The sequence below is a fragment of the Seriola aureovittata genome, chromosome 19 (genome assembly GCF_021018895.1).
Source record: "Seriola aureovittata isolate HTS-2021-v1 ecotype China chromosome 19, ASM2101889v1, whole genome shotgun sequence".
NCBI classification, from domain to species: Eukaryota; Metazoa; Chordata; class Actinopteri; order Carangiformes; family Carangidae; genus Seriola; species Seriola aureovittata.
Window position 1 is genome coordinate 16,554,968 of NC_079382.1, and position 17,471 is coordinate 16,572,438.

The 17,471-nt window shown below is 41.6% G+C and overlaps 1 protein-coding gene across 8 annotated transcripts in view; it reads left to right on the forward strand.

Annotated features, from left to right (window-relative positions):
• si:dkey-174m14.3 (uncharacterized protein LOC563117 homolog) overlaps positions 1-17,471 on the forward strand; it is a 37,839-nt gene that overhangs the window by 12,251 nt on the left and 8,117 nt on the right. For 2 of the 8 annotated variants that reach the window (XM_056405297.1, XM_056405290.1), the window contains exons 2-4: positions 310-347; positions 15,398-15,559; positions 17,367-17,433. In XM_056405297.1, the coding sequence (XP_056261272.1) occupies positions 325-347; positions 15,398-15,559; positions 17,367-17,433 (252 nt within the window). In that variant the 5' untranslated portion in view covers positions 310-324. Of the gene's footprint in view, positions 1-106; positions 348-485; positions 819-12,608; positions 12,814-15,397; positions 15,560-17,366; positions 17,434-17,471 lie in introns of those variants that run through there. The other 6 variants (XM_056405293.1, XM_056405294.1, XM_056405292.1 and 3 more) reach the window with 6 other exon arrangements.

Consider the following 17,471-nt stretch of genomic DNA (forward strand, 5'->3'; position numbering starts at 1 on the left):
TCTCACCTCATGTAAGCGTAGATGTGGACAGCCGAGTGCAGTCTGATGAGTGTTGCATGGGCTTGCTCGCGAGCGGGAGTGGAGGGGGAGAGGAGGGAGAGGAGGGGGGAACGAGCGAATGAGGGAGCAGGGAAGAGAGAGGGGAGCAGAAACATAAACAAAAACAGAGGGAAACAGAGAGCGTGCCTGCTGAATATGTATGTTTCATTTCTTTTTGGGGATGTGTGTTGCGGCGATGCTCTACTTGGCAGCTCCCGGGCCAGTTTGATGAGTCCCCTCCACTAACACACTGTTGTTATTGTCCTTTAGGTGCCTGATGAAGAGATGAACAGCATAGACACTATCAGGTAAGCTCCCCCCCCCTTCTCTCTTTCTCACTCCATCTCTCTCCCTCTCTTCTTTCTGCACATATCTTTCAGCGCTCCATCATCACGCCCCCGCGTTCTCCCTGTCTTCTTCCTTTAAGCTCCTTCCCTCCCACTCTTCCTCTCCGTCTTTCTACTCTTGCACAGTCTCTCTCCCTCACTCCCTCTGTCTTCCCTCCTGGCTCAACTGCTGCTGCTGCTGCTGCTACTGCTACTGCTGTTGCTGTTGGAGTGGCGTGGTGGTGTTGGAGGAGGTGGCGGCGGTGGCGGCGGTGGTGGTGGTGGTGGTTGGGTGGTGTGCATGTGTTTGGGGTTTCTCTGAGCTTTAAGGGAGAGCTGGGTAAGCCAATCCAGATAGCATATAGAAGAGGGGTTTTCTCCGCTCCCCCGGCGAGGCTCAGGCAGCAGGATTTTATCTCTCGATCCCAGGATGAAGCTCTGCGTGAGCGGAAGGTACTGCTTCACTGTTTGCGTCTTTGATTTGGATTACAAAAGCTGGCTTGATTGTGGCTATGCCTCTGTGTGTGAATGTGCGTGTATGTGCTCATCTGTATGTGATGTGGCTGCACTCACACTGTCAGTTCGTGCTCTCTGTGTATTGATGCAGTGCTGTTGGGAATGATCTGCTTTTCTGATAGTTTGTCAAAGATAAAAGGGTTTTTTTTTTTTTTTTTGGTTGTATGCAGGAAATCTCTTGGCTTGAAATTCACTGCAGTGTATGTGGCGTTACTGTAAAAGCTTTTTCTCTGAGGGATCAATCAAAAGGGATTCTTAATTAGTCTTGATTATATTATGGTTGTAAATATGTCCATCTATGACTCTTATACATATGCTTCTACATGGTTTGGGACCGTCACCTGTCGGAATGCACCTATAGCAATAATGAATTGCTCTGCATGATAGCGCTGTTTTACCAATATGAATAACTGAGCAAGAGCAGCTCTGATTAGTGATTTTTTTGTATGTAAATGAGTAAATGAAATGACAGTCTGAAATATTCACATAAAACCAAGGTAATAACTGAACGAATGCTTTCACATGCCTGCATAAACAGATTTTAATGAGCTCATTACAAAATTGCAAGTGCTCACCCACTTTTCTGATTAAAGTTGCATTACACGGGAATTAAAGCAGCAAGGCAAACATGACGAGATGCAGGATAGGGCTGTTTGCAGTTTCTCCCTGCTCTCGCTATTCTTTTTTACCTCATTGTCCTACAGTAGACACGTTTTAATTAATACTACTTACTAATGAACCATTATTAATCTGGCACAGATGGAGATAGATCCCGAGCTTTCCCTTTTGTGTTCGATTACTGATGGTATTATTACGATTTCAGGCAGATTACAGTTTAAAAGCCATTTAACCAGGCGATGAGGGGTAATTAATCCGACGGGGTGTTTCTCCAATATGAGGCATCACTTGTCCTCACCTCTGTGTCACAGCTTTAATTGAATTATAGCAGCTCTGCCGAGATAAGAGGGGGTAGTCCTGCGCCTTTTCCCCCTCGCTCTGTGCTAAATAGGAAACAAGGTCACCTGTGGCCTCTGAAGAGCTGTGACGAGGTTAAACAGGAAGCTGGATCTACCTGAGAGTCTGACCTTACCTTTCTACATCCCACCCACCCCCACCTCCACCCTACACCTCATCTTCAAGACGCCTTCCAGTCTAAATGATGAAATGTCCTGAAATCACTCCTCTCTCTCTCTCTCTCTTTCTCTCATTTCTCACACACACACACACACACACACACACACACACACACACACTCTCTTTCTCTCTCTCTCTCTCTCTCTCTCTCTCTCTCCCTCTCTCTCGTTTCTCACACACACACACACACACACACACACACACACTCTTTCTCTCTCTCTCTCTTTCGCAAAGTCTGTCCCTCGTTTGGCCGGGCTCCTGCATTGGGGGCCCTGTAGCAGAGATAGATTTGTAAATTTTACATGTAAACTCATCAGAGCATCGGAGCTTCACTGCAGAGCAGAGCAGAGCAGACTTCGGTTGGACGATCACATTTAAAGTTTTTAAGAGTTTTTCTTATTAAAGTAACTGTCAAATGTTTCTGCTCTTCAGTGTTTTGAGATTGACACCACTTGGAAAAAAAAGAATAAAAAAAGAAAAAGAGAGCTGCTCATCTGGGATAATTGGCAGCCCAAAACTGAACTATTATTCTGCTGCTCTGTGAAACAGGGATGATGTAATGTCGTCCTTCAGTGACAAAACAAACCAACAAAAGTTTAACATTGACTGAAGAGGTTAAGGTGAAGCTGTTTTGTTTTTCCTTCAATTTGCATTTTGAGAATCATCAAACATGTTGCGATTGGATGTATTTTCAGAATAAGTGTTTTATAAAATATCAACAATACTAAATTTTAGCACATACTGTATATTTTTTCTTTTTCTTCTGTAATACCCAATTTAATTAATGAAGCAATTTCATGACAGTAAAGTATACATACACAGAAAAACAATGCCTAAGATGTGAACGTCAGGTGCTTAATGTCATTGTAGTTTACTTTGGAAACCAGTACATATTTTACAAAAGATTCAAATTTCTGAAAGTAATCTTAGTTCATAATAAAGGATGCAACACAAAAATGGTAGAAATGAAATTTAACATGACTATTGTTCATTTTCATTTTCATTCCACCGTGCACAGACTCAGTGCTCACTGACATAAATCTCTGAAGCTCAACTGGAGAGATGAACAGCATTTGGTGTTTTAATGATGGAGGAGTCTAACACATCATTTCAAAATCTCCTAGGCGTTCAGTTGGGTTGAGATCTGGCGACTGTGAAGGCATCAATGTATGATTCACATCTTTTTCATTGTCATTAAACCACTCAGTGACCCTTTGCCCCTTTGTTTGAAGGCATCTGAGTTTGTCATGTTTCTCCATTCATTTATTATTCGTTTTTGCTTTGAAGGAATATTTTGGGAACTACACTTGGTCACTTACTTGTTGAGAGTTGGGTAAGACAGTCGATACTGGTCTCATGTCTGTTAATTATGAAGCTGCAGCCAGGAGATGGGTAGCTTAGCTTAGCAATAACGACTGCAGATGGGAAAACAGCTAGTTTCACATAACAGTATTCTTTCTAGGTAGTATGACGTAATTTAGAGAAATGTAGCCTATATTTTGTCTTTCTATTATCTGTTAGTGTTGTTATTGATTAAGACAGCTAAAATCTCCAAGAATGAGTGAGAAGCAATAGCAAGGAAAACTGACAGCAGCCATCTTAAGTTGTCCGATCACGTGAACGGCAACATGGCAATCTTTCCTGTCTCTATCGACCGTTACATATCATATGAACGCTGAATTACACAAGTTTTTTCTTTTTACTTTTCTCCCAACTGCTATTTTTCTTATTAATAAGAAAAAATCATCTTTATTGTACACAGATGTGGAAATGTGTCTTTGGCTTCACAGGCTGGTTAAAACACATCACTGTAACTCACAAACAATAAATATTTTACTAAATTAGCACGACATCCACATTACAGCAGTAACAGACTTGATTCCAGTGTGAATGATGCTTACGTGTTCGACAAAGATATTGCATTTTGGTAGAAAGGATTCTCTGTTGATAGACCATCAGAAATGTTAAACACTTCAGCCATTTTTTTGTCCCTGATGAATTAGGTGTTCACTGAATCACTTTTATTTTAGATGAAGTGGTGATAGAGAAGAGCAATAGCAGACGTATTTGAGCGAAAGTGGTGTGGGAGAGAGGCTGGTCTGAAGAGGCTAGAGGTTAGTTTTGATCTGCCTAAGTGGACAGAGTTGGTCTAACAGACTAATGCTCTCCTCTGTCCTCTGTGGTTTGAACAGCCTCTCTCCCACTCTGTCTGTAGGTCTCCTGAAGCACCGACAGCTCCTCTGGGGGTCATTAAGTGTATCTTATCATCTCAACCCCATTATTCCTCCTCCCCTTTGCCCTCTTCAGCACAAGCGATCAGATTGTACAGGTCAGCTTTATTCCTCGTGATGATGAAGCAGTCGACCATGTAAATGCCTAAAAGGCTTCACTGCATAACTCAATTTTTTGGCAGTTTGACTCGAGTTGAATATTTACATATTAATCTACAGTATGTGTTGAGTCAATTACCGTCCTGATATAAGGGCACATGACACTGTTTTAATGAAATTTAAAGTGAGACTATAACTTTTGCTGAACAGCAGCCACTGAGACAAGTCACAGTAATAATAATACTAAATGCTTAATTACTGTTTTAGCATATAGCTAAAATGCTAAACATGTTCAACAGTAGCACAAGTGGAGAAGGGTCTTAAAGTCAGCGAAGTGACTGTATCATGCTGTATAGTTTGTGTTATAGAATAACATTCACTTCAGCTTTGTTAACATTAGCTAACATTAATCACGATAAGCTAAAGGTCATTCCAGACCAAATGAGGCTGTATCAACAAAACCCCTGAATGTATTGAACTGAGAGACGGTTATTTTTTTGCTTTTCGATTCAACCTTTTCCTTGTAAGAGGAAGAGTGTGTCTTTCAAAAGTTACATAGTTACATACTTTACAGTGTAAACCGGACATTTTATATCAAACAGCAGCAGCAGGGATGTAAGGGGCAGATTACCAATCTTTTGACATTTTGGGGTATATGCCTCTCACGCTACAGCCAGGTGATCGTTTGCGTAGCTTAGCATAAAGACTGAAAACAGTGGGAAACTGATAGCTTCGTTCAGTTCAAAGGTAAAATAGTTCACCTACCTGAACATCTAAGGCTCAACATGTTATCTTGTTTGTTCGTACAGTTGCAGTTTCATTGGGGTTATGTGTCGTAAAACTGCAACTTCACATGTCTACACTTTGGAAACATCATTAAACAAAAGTCGTTTAATGAAACAGCTATTACTATAGTAATAGCTTTCTCGCCTTGAGTTAAATGAAAAGATATATAGACTCATTGTCAGTGTGCAAGAGAGTATGAGTTTTTCATTTTTACACTTCTCAAACAAACAAGATTTAACATTTTGACTGGTGAACGTTAGAGGTGCTGGTAGGTGGATTTTGTTACCTACAGACAGAGACAGGCATGTGTTGAATGGGAATGTCGTCTCCTTTAAGTCTTTGCAGGAAGGTGAACAGTTTAAGTGTATTTCCCAAAATACTCAACTATTGCTTTAAACCTCCATTTAATCCAGACATAAACCTTTTAAATGTAAATGACAGTGACCTTCCTAATGAGCGGTATCAAACTGTAACGGAGATTTAAAGGAAATCAAACATGTAAATGAATGCCTCCTAACAGATTTCTGTTGCTTGTTTGCCTGTGATGATCCCAAGATGGAGGTCACAGATTACATATTCTTTTTTTATATGCCACTACATTAATGGCAGTGCTGGAAAGCTGTTAGTGCTATATTGCCTTCTATATTCTCTCAGTATAGTCTCTTTATTTGTAAGCGCTCCATTCATGCATCCCTGCGTTGAGGCTTTTTAGGCTGCCTCTTGAGAGTCATGGGTGGACCAGTAAGTACAGCTGAGCCGCCTGCTATATGTGTATAAGAGCATAAGGCAAATGCTTATGGAGTGCACACACGCACACACATGCACACACACACACTCACTACCCTGCCAACTGTGGACTGTGCCAACCAAGTGTGTGTCTTCTAGTCATTTTGAAAAACAAAAAAGAAATACAAAACTTTTATTTAAGGACTTCTTTCATAACATAACTTCAAAACTGCTTATGTAATTTTCTTTTAAAAATGTTCTACCTAGCAAAGAGTGGACCTCGTACAAAGGCTTTCTTGATGTAATTGAAAAATGGATCATTTAACTATATTATTCTTACCATTTTAACATGTTTCTTTGTCCAATATTCATATAGTGTTACACTCTATTAGCACTATAATGTATGTAAACTAATATTGCTGATGTAGTGTTGTACCCTATCAGCATGAGATGAGATTGGCCAAAAGGCACATCTAAAAAAACTATTAAAGTATGTTATCAAAAGCTATCTATGGTGTATGCAGTGTATATTAGCCTTTGTTAATGCAGTAGGCTTAAAGAATACTGACTACTTCAGTACCACTGTTTTATTATAGATGAAAAAATCTTACAGCATTTTTAAAAAGTGTCTCAACTTCATATTTCAATAAAACCTGAGCTGCTCGCGGTTCTACCCATAACCCACTGCTTCCATCTGTCCGGAGGGTCGGGGACAGACAGAAGCAGTCGGTTGAGGGTTGGGGACACTGCAGCAGGATTGGTTTAAGAATAAAGGATCGAACCAACATCCTCAGAACTTCCTCTAACTTACCGAGTTATTTGGTCAGAGTACTGAGGTTTTTCATCTGGGTGTTGGACTTGAAAATTCAGCAGAGATTGAACCCGTGATCTTAAGACTTCAGAGCAATCTTCCAACACCTTGAGCCATTTAGTCTTGAGATTTCTGAGCTGTATTTCTTAGAACATTTGAGTCTCCGGGTGTTGGACTTTGAAAATTCAGTGAACCTAATAAGGATCGAACCCACGTCCTCAAAACTTCCAAGCATTCCCATAACACCCTGAGCTAGTTATAAAAAGACACTTGACCAACATTTGTCAGAACCTTTGACAGATATCTTATTTTACTTTAAGAGTTAGACTTCAAAATTCACAGTGCAGTGCCTGGAGATTGAACCCAAGACTTCAAAACCTGGTGGTCCTCCAACACCATGAGCTTTTTGACCGGACACTCTTGAGCTTCATTTCTTGAAGCATTTCTCTTTGAAAACTGGAAAATTTAGTGAGCACTGCAATGATCAAACCCTTGACATGAAAACTTCTCAGCAGTGTTTCTTAGATCTTTTGTGTCCTTCCTTTTGAAGGCTCACATCAGTCTTTTCGTCTTCACGTTGCCCGTTGGACTTCAGAATCCACTAAATGGAAAAGCAACAGGAAGTAACAGGACCACTCAGAAGTTTTGAGGTTGTGGGTTTGATCCTCAAGCAACATGTTGTACTTTGAAAACCCACATGCATAGGGATTCTCAAAGGCTATGAGAAAAACAGTCCAAAGTGAGGATCGAAAAGTGCTCTGAGAGAAGCGCCCAGCATGGATTGGACTTTGTGGTGTGGCGGGTTTGTTCGTGACCGTGAGGCGCCAGTGGTGCAATGTCTGGTTCAGATCCTACCCATTGTTGGTACCTGGACTATCAGAATCAATCCCACAGCCGAAGGTGAGGGAGCGGGCTTGGGCCCATCTTCCAGAGAGACAGAAACAGGAGACTGTTTAAGGAGACTAGTTCCTTCAGTGTGCAGTCTATTAGATAGCAGCCCTGTAGTCTGAAAACCTGCCTGGGGCTGCGAGCCATTCGCACTGTGCAGGAGCATGAAGAAATGACGTGTGAATGGGTCGTTAAAATCTTTGCTCCAGCCTCCAGAGGCAGTGCTGAGTATGAACTTTAACACTCAAACACCTGCAGGTCCCCTCTTGGCTAAAATGAAAATAAATTCAAAATAGAGCTTTAGACATAATTATAGCATGAGTTACAGCGTATAAACAACAGTGGACCACCAAAATGTCCCCTGCTGGCTCATCAGATCACTGTCAATGAGTGTGTAACTGGGTGGTCCACTGTTGGATAGGTAGACTGACACACACACACACACACACACACACACACACAGATACATGGAAACACAGAGCAGTACACTGCAGGCTGGCAGATTTGCAGAGGTTGTTCCTTTGTTGTGTGTAATCACTACCTGTCCATTCAAGCTCCACTCGTAAATAATATGTGATGGTGGGCTGTGTGTGCTGTGCGTGTCCGTGTGTGAATATGTGTGTGTGTGTTTGTGTCTGTTTTATTTTTAATGAGCTGAACCATTTTTAAAACCGTCCCAACTCGTTTTTTGGTCATGGCTGAAAAATGGCAAAACACGGGCCTTATTTTTGTGCTCAAATGAGACAAATGCACCATTTAGTAAACTGTTTTATTTAGAAAATTACTGTTTAGCCAACAAGTTTGAAACAAGTTTGTGAATAAAGTAACAGAGTAATTAGCAGAAACTTCAAACTTTTGAGTCTCAAACTTAGTGAGAGGTTTCAGCGTAAGTGTTTGGATTCTGGGTCTGAGGTCTCAGTAGCTTTCCTAGGACAGCTCTCAGTAGGATTCATTGGCACCGTAACATGATTTTCTTGTCTGGAGGGTGATGCTGTTTTTTGTAGAACAGCATGTGCTTAGTGTGTGTGTGTGTGTGTGTGTGTGTGTGTGTGTGTGTGTGTGTCAGTGCTCTTTATGGCTCAAAGGCTTTTCTTGCCTCTCCCGGCCTCCAAACTTGTATTTACTGCATAATTTGTCAAAAAACGCTTTCAGAAAAAAAGTTTTAGTGACAATATTTTAAATTATTTTGTGTTTATGTTGGCATATGAAATACAAACACTTTGCAGTTACACCAATTTTTTTCTTGCAGTAGCAAACACAACTTTTGGGACATTTTTATTTTATTGTTTATTCGTATAGGGACAAGTACAGAGCATGAACCAATGCCACATAACACACAAATTATAGCCTAGGCAAATTTGCAAAGCCTAACCCAGGTCAAAAACAGTTCAAATTTATCTGTTGATCCAAAATATCTGAAAATCTGTAGTAAACCCAAACCCGCTGATGAATGTAGCTCATTGTGAGGCCTCTGTGTTGCCACGGTGAACTTGAGGTTGTCAAACACATGCAGGCACACATTCCTGCTGACATTTAACATGGACATATAACATGAACATTGCTAAGTTTACTGTTTAACTCATGCACAGAAAGCTTTGTAAAGTTTTATAATTGTATCTCGTTAACTACTGTGCAGTGTTTTATCGTCTGACAAACCTTAAAGGGAGAGTTTTACAGTGTGGGGAATGGGCTTATTCGCCTTCTTTCCATGCGATAAATGGGGAGATCAATACCACTGTCCTGTCTGTAAGCTAAATGTGAAGCTACATCCATCAGCTTGTTAGCTTAGTTTAGCATAAAGACTGGAAATAGCTGGTCTGGCTCTGTCCCAATGGTAAAATGTCTGTAATGTAAAGGAAGTTTTTGTGCCCGGCCAAGAAATAGTCCAACTCATCACCCCTCATAAAATCATAATTTGTTTTAAATACACTTAAAATATATATAACATGTTAATGAGCTTCAGAGGTGCTGGTAGATGGATATGGTAACTTGGTGGTATGGTGGCTTGATGTACCTTCATATTTAACAGACAGACATGAAATTTTCTTATCCAAAAGCAAATGAGCATATTTTAGTTTTTAACTTTTCCATGTATAAACCCCATGTACGTATATTCATTCCTCTGGGATTACTTTTGGTGCCTGTAGCAAAACACGGTCCTGTTTTCTACGTCTAAATGTCTGCTGTTGACTTGACCTGGTGTCAGTGTTGGACTCCACCTCTTTGGGGTTCAGTATAAGAAGATAGAAATGTGTATATTTTTGTGTTTGAATTTGGAGCTAAGCTAGACTCCATCACCTTTTCCGCTCAGCCTAAAATCCTCTCGGGATGGTTGTCGTGATTACACACTCCCCTGTACAGAGTGCCATCAGCAGCACATGAAATCCGTTCAGCGGGTCATTATCCCCGGCTGCTGCTAATGATGTTGGTAGTTGGTGTGTAACTACTTAGGTGTAGGCTCCCGAGTTAATCAATGCTGGACAGAGAAACAGACACAAACCCACAAGCACTCACAGAATAGTAGCCTAATTTGAGAGATTTTTTTTTTTCCTTCCCTATGAGGCGGTTGAGTCATACTGTACATGTCATCGGGCCGAGTGACTGCTGCAAGTTAGCTGCCTTGTTAATCTGAAGGCATACGGGGTAGAAAGAGCATCTTCTTCCCTTTCTATCTCTGCTGCTGCTGCTGCTGCTGCTGGATGAGTCAGCCACTCGGGTTCCCCCGCTCTAACGCGGTCTGGGCCTGTGATAAGGGCTTTTCCTGAGAGCCAATCTATCTGCAAGGTAGATGCGATCAGGGAGGCAGAAAGGGAGAAGCAGATAGACAGAAGAGGCAGGGGAAAGGAGAGGAACGAGAAAGAGAAATGAAGATTGTCAGTAGAGACTTCACACCCACTCTCTTTGCTTTTCGTCTCTAATTTGGCGACGGCTTCTCCCTCTTTCCTGTCTTTGGCTAAATTGCAACTACCCTGGCAAGCAATCTCTGCTTTTCCCCTCTTCCCCATTCCCCAACTTTAATGTCCTCCCCCTCCTCTACCACCCCCCCCTTCCTCTCCTTTTCAATGCTCTGAGTTCCTCTCAAATGTCAGTGTGGCACGAGTGGGTGGCAGGCAGCGCCATCTGAACGAGCCCCGTCTATGGTTTTGCTGCAGTGTGAGGATTGGCTAAAGGAAGAAGAGTGAGTGAATGAGCGAGGGAGTGCATGTGGTTGGCGGCTTGACAGCGGACACCTGACGTGTTCTGAGATGGGCCGCTAACAGCTGTCCTTATTTTGACTTTTACGGTAGATAGTGTTGATTTATTACATTCAAGGGAGAAGGGGATTGAATGGGCAGAGCTGATGCCGCAGCAAAAACACACACATATACACAAAAAGACACAGAGACATGCAGGTACGCACTCTAGCGAAAGCACATGGACATAAAGACACACACAAGTACGCACCTACATGTGTAAACACACTTCTTTTTTTTCTTTTTTTTACATGTCCACAAACCAAAAAGCCTCATACACACACACAATACACATCTTCACACCCATCAAATCTTGCGCACACACATACATACGCACATATCCAAAGCCGGTGTGCTATGACTCAGAGGGAAGCAGCTGGAGTGAAGGCTCCAGTGGCGGTGGTGAGCTGTCACCATCTGGAGGAGTGCATGTCTCTCTGCCTCCACAGCCAGCAGAATAAATCACCTCCCAACAACTGGGTGTCAGTGGATCAACATGTTTCTCTATGTCGTCTGTTTTCTTTGTACTTTTTACACATGTATGCACATGTGTATGTACTGTATCTACGGCTGGAACGTCCCGAACGTGAAGCTGTCCTCGGCTGCTGCAGTCACATCCTCAGTCTGGTGTTTTCTTTCTGAGTGGACATGTCCACGGTGCTCGGATCAGAGATGCTTTGATCAGGCTTTGACGCCCCGTCTCATCTAATAACCTGGACCATTTGTCTGTGGGCTGACGGCTGCACCTGTCCTGCAGACGCCATCGAGATGCAGGGTACTGGGGGGCTGGGGGGGTGAAGATGTTAGCTCTGCAAACAGGGTTAAGTCTGATACATTTATTTTCTTTTAAAGGCCCTAAAAGCAGATATTCCCAATCTTTAATGCGATTTCTACATGGAATGAAAATTTTCTGCTACATTTGGAACAGTTTTTGTTTTCTCTGTGCTCTTCTCACTGGTTTGAAGTGGCACCAGTTAGAAATGTAGCAATATTTAAATCAGTATGGGATGACAGTTGTGTGGTTGTTTGTTTTTGTTGCCAGACCACTGTCAAAATCTGATCAAACCACACCTACACGGTTGTGTAGATGCAGATTAGCTGAGTCTTGGAGTGTTTGACTATTTATGTTTGATTGTTCCTTATTTAGTCATGAATATTTAATATTATAGTGAAATACTTCTGATTTGAAAGCAAGTTTTCGGGGCTTTGATACCTAATAGTTTCCCCAAATGTTGAATACATGAAGTGGGAAACCTAGATTTAAGGAATAAGTGTGGAATAAGTTGAAAGGATGTAGGCTATAGAATATACTGTATATTGTCTCTCCCCCAATGGATTTGTCTTCATGTGATTGTTGAGCGTTGCTGCATAACGGAAAGAAACTCTTGCTGTTTAAGTCTGAAGGACTGGGACCAAAGCTTGACATTTACCACTGATGTCTTACGCACTTTCATTTTCACTTCCACTGTATCTTTGCAGGAAAAAGCACGGTGGGACATAATGAGGAAGAAAGCATTAAAAAAAACAGTCAAATTAGCCCAAAAATTACATCAGCAATTGTTCTAAGTGTTTAATTGTACATTTTCACCTTTTGAGAGCTGCTAACCTTGAAAATGGAGTGGAGTTTAATGCTGTTTCAGCTTTTCTTTTCCTGCCAAGGACAAAGCTGTGGGGAATTTTGCCATTAAAGGGACTGTCATTGCCAAAATATTGGCAGCATCAGTCCAGGATTTTTAATATCGACTTTGTCCTTCACACTGGATCCCTGGTTGAACCGTAGTTACTAATTGCCAACTTGTCTGTTTGCTTTGTTTGGCAGGGTCAACACAGGTAGAACACTCAGTAACTCTGCAGGCCAGACTTAGCTGGTCTCCTTTGGGAAACTAACACACATGCCGGCTCCCTGTGGTCAACCCCTATAAACACATGAGAGGGAAGGAACACAGACAAACCATGAAAAAGATATACATTGGCAAAACCGCCTTAAAAGTCCCCCGAAATGGCGGCAAACATCCAAAAAAGAGGTAAGAGTGAATCTCTCAGACGCCATCTTTCCATCCGTCCTCGTTTTTATCTGTTTGTCCGTTCACCCGCCCACGAGGTGTTTCCTCTCGCCGTCCAGTGGTGCTAAAGCGGCCTCATCCCGCCTCTCTCCGAGCCCAGGAGTCATGCTGCCTCGTCATCTCATCTCACCGGAATGAAAGCACTCATTACGTCTGACTCAGCTCCTGCTCACAGAGGAGGTCACTAATGGGGATTTTTCATCCATGGAGCTACTTCACGTAAACTCATCCTCTATCAAACAACAAACACCTGTATTCCCCTGCTAATGCCTGCCAATCAAAGAGAAGCAGGAGGTGAGGAGGTGGGGGCTTCTGGGTAATGCAGCACTAAAATGCCATCCAGTCAGTTGAGGCATTCATTGAATCACCCTGTAGGCAGGTATTTCTTACTCACTTGCAGATGCTGCAGTTCTCTCTGTTAACTGTGGTAAACAACCGTCCAGGTCCAGTGTGAAATTATAATTTCTGATTTCACTGGTACCAGGAAAAGCACTTTTTCAAACATGTCAAATATCCATCCATCCATCCATTATCTATACGGCTTATCCTTGTAGGGTCGCATGGGGGGGCTGGAGCCAATCCCAGCTGACATTGGGCGAGGGCGGGATACACCCCGGACAGGTCGCCAGTCGATCACAGGGCTGACATATAGAGACAAACAACCACGCACACATCATTGTTCAAATATGACTTATAATTATCTCATTTTGAAAAGAAACCTCTTGTAGTTGCACAAATGCTGAATGTTTCCTCTCATTAGCAAAGGTGGAAGTACCTTACACCAAGTCCTCAAAAAAAAGTTGCATTGGTAGCTTTTAACAATTGAACACTGATGTAGTTGCAGTGAACATCTACACAATCAACAAAGAGACTATGAATCTCTGAACTGCCCTGATCAAAGACATTTGAATCAGCGAAGTGATTCTTAATTTCAACCGAATGTTGTCATACTGCCACGAAACCTCTTAGAGGAGGAGGAAGGTGGTGCCTCTAAAGCCTCTGACATTTAAGCCAAATCTTGTGGGTCACTGCCCGTCTCCTAACAAAAGTCAATTTTTAGTTTCTGTAAACAATGAAGGCCATCTTTCACAAACTTTAACCAAGTAAAAATTAGTTGCCCAAACTTAATCATACATTCTATTCCGAGTCATTTTCAGAAAACAAATGGCCTAATTTCTCTTCTTGCAGGAGGGACTTGTTGCCAAAACTGGTGTTTTCGTCTCTGCCCGTATCAACCAGTGAGATTTTTGCCTCTGGAGTAGATCTGTTTCTGAGAAAAGAATCTTTCTGCGGCACATATTTGCTGCATTTCCATGTGAATCCATTAACATTAGTATTTGTTATTCATCACACACCTGAAGGTGTTACCAGACAGTACCTACATGACTTAGAGACCAAAAGAAAAGCAATATATGTTACTGTCAAACACATTACATACCATCGGGTATCGTGTGTGTTTGGCATATGAGAAATACCGTAACTGTTTTATTTGTGTGACTGTCTGAAATTAATAATCCAGCTAAAGACAAAAAGTTTGACTAAAATGGCCAGACTCTGGAGAAACAGCTAGACTCATAATCTGTAGTCTAACCAACCATAGTGCTGTATAAAGTGTGGACTGACCCCATATTAATGAGATGGAAACTGGATGATATCTCCACTTAGGGACCTGAAAAACACACTGAAACCAACCAGCCCCTGTTTTGTTTTTTGTTTTTTCTCTCTTTCTCAGCCCCCACCCTCTGCATCTATAATCGTGTTAAAAGAGAGAAAAAGAGACTAAAAGAGGAAGTGAAAAGAGCAACGTGACCACATCTCCATCCACTCTCTGCTATCTGTTATCCGGCTGCAGATAGAGTCATTACCCTCCTTCCTCCATCTGTCCGTCAATACAGGGTCCATTAAGCCCAGCCGTGCACACTCGGATCCATCACGGCAACAGACATTTCCTCTTTTCCCACTCACACTTGCCCTTTTATTAGATTGAAGCCCAGGTAACGCACGTACTCTAAAAATAGTCATCATTGTGCTGTCTCACTGAATTACATGTGGGGGTTATCGCTGTTCGGTAAATCCGAACCTTCACAGTCTATTCGTATGATGTATTAGAGTTCATTGGCTCATATTTCATCACAGATTACGCCATCCATTTTTTTTTCTGCGGGTCCAATCTCACTGAGGATTGGGTTTCTGTGATGTGCTGCAGAGCTTTAATACTGGAGAAAAAAAGATCTGATGCTCAAAGATCTAATGACTCAAAAAGCTCTGTACCCTTGCCTGGATTCTTAATTAGACATCTCTGTTTTGGCCTCATGTTTTCTACATACAACGCACTTTTACACACAATGTTATCACCCTCTCATGATGTTCTCATCTCCGCTGCATGGCCATTCAGGGGTGCATTAAAAAGATATGTAGACCCTGATAAGTTCATTTAGATAAGGATATGCCCAGGTTATGAAGTTGTTTCCCCCACTGCGTGCCCTTAACACAATCATCTCCTGTGTGTGTGTGTGTGTGTTTGTGTTCACTTGTGTGTGTGCAGCTCATTGCTGGAGCAGAAGGAGGACTTACGGAAGAGGCTTTCCTACACGACTCACAAGCTGGAGCTGCTGCAGAGCGAGTTCGACTCCACGCGGCAGTACCTGGAAACGGAGCTGCGCCGAGCACAGGAGGAGCTGGACAAGTTTACTGATAAACTGCGCAGGTTGGCCTACATACTGAACAACACTGATGATCAGTGGTGGAAGAAGTCCTTAGATCCGTCACTTATATAAATATACCAAAACCACAAAGTAAAAATACTCACTGTACAGAGAAGTTGTCCCTGTGACTGACACCATATAAAAATAGTATTATTAGATTGTTAATATTGATACATCAGAGCCAGTTTGAACTACTTTATACTCTGAACCACAGGTAGTTTAATTCAGATCTGGGGGGTCAAGCTCCTTCCAAATGATTGATGATTAATGGGGTTTAAAGAGGACAAATCTGTACTCGTGTTTTGGACTTTTCTTACATCTTTTCTTTACCTCCTTGAGCCTTGAACATTTATTTAAATGAAAGAACCTGAGAAAGTTCAGAGAAGCTGGTGGAGCTGCTAACAACAGATAGACATCTGAAAGGTGACAAAGGGGGTCCAAACTGGACTGGACTGCCTTTTTGTAGGGTCCCAAAAGGCAAGGTTTTTTATTTAAACTCTTAATCTGAAATGTAAAAAAACTAACTCTAGCTGACAAATAAATGTAGTGGAGTTAAAGTATTTCCACCAATGCTCAGGATATACAGTGTTATATTAGTTAAAGGTGAGAGGTTTAAGAAATTGCGTTGTTTGAAGATTTAGGCCAGTGAACAGCAGCTTTAAAACTGAGGAATGATGAAATTTACGGTGGAGGATTTAGGAGGAGACAGTGTGTAATTCAATTCTTTTTGCTAATGAGGACCGGCTGACTTTTTTACATGGTTTGAGATTTACTACTTCTCATAAAGTGCAAGGCATAGTGATAAACTGCATCAAGTTGTTTTAAAGTATATTGGGTAATGTGTCATTACAGGATATCAAGCACAGACAAACTGGTTTTCCTGCCATCTAAAGAGCGACATGTAATACAAACAAACCAAGAGACACATGTTGTCTCTGATAACCTCATAATTAGTTCTAGATTATGACATTATGTCCAGGAAATGTCCTTGTAAATGATCAGAAAATCAAGGATAAGACATTGAAAATCAACACATTTTGCATTAAAATTAGTGTTATAAGTCTGTGTTGACAAAACAAACATAAACTTAAACTTATGTAAGTATGCAAACTTTCACAATAAAAGGCAAGACGTGGAGAGAAGTCAGAACCAAGAGTCTAGCATGCTAACATTTTCTAATTAGCGTTAAAAAGAAAGTGCAGCTGAGACTGATGGGAATGTGATTTAGTTTTAAGGGTATTTGATCATAAATTAAAGTATTGGACAAATTGAAATTTTGACCTGATGGCTCTAGAGTAAAAATGAAAAAACGAAAATTACAATCCTTTCAATCCTCTGGGGTCTATGAATATGTTTACCTAGCTCAACCATTCAACAGTTGTTAAGACGTTTCTCTCAAAACTACAAACTGGACTCTATTTGATGGCGCTATAAGAAAAGTCAGGGGATCATCCGAGTCATTAGGATACACTGTCTGGGAACGATGGATATCTGTACAAAACTTCATGGAGGTCCCTGTCAGAGAGAGTGAGTGATTCCTATTATATGAAAATGTTGCCCAAAATTTTGTCCTGTGCAGAATGTCTCTGCCTCCTGTTTCACTTATAATAGAAAAAACATTTACTAAATCATCAGCACCAGTAGAGTGAGGTCAGCGAGGTGTGAGAAATTACTCTCACAAGTGCTATAAGGTGCACGACCTCTCCCAACAGTTTGTTTTCAGTTCGGAGAGGTCTCCGGCTGCTACAGTACAATATGTATGTGTCTGTACAAACTGGTATCTGCAAGTGAGTTTATTGTGTTGTTTAGAATACAGAGCAGCTACTCGGCACTGCAGAGGATCAACCAAGATCTGGAGGAGAAGATCCACAGAAATGTAAGTGTTTAAGCACCTGTGTGTGTGTGTGTGTGTGT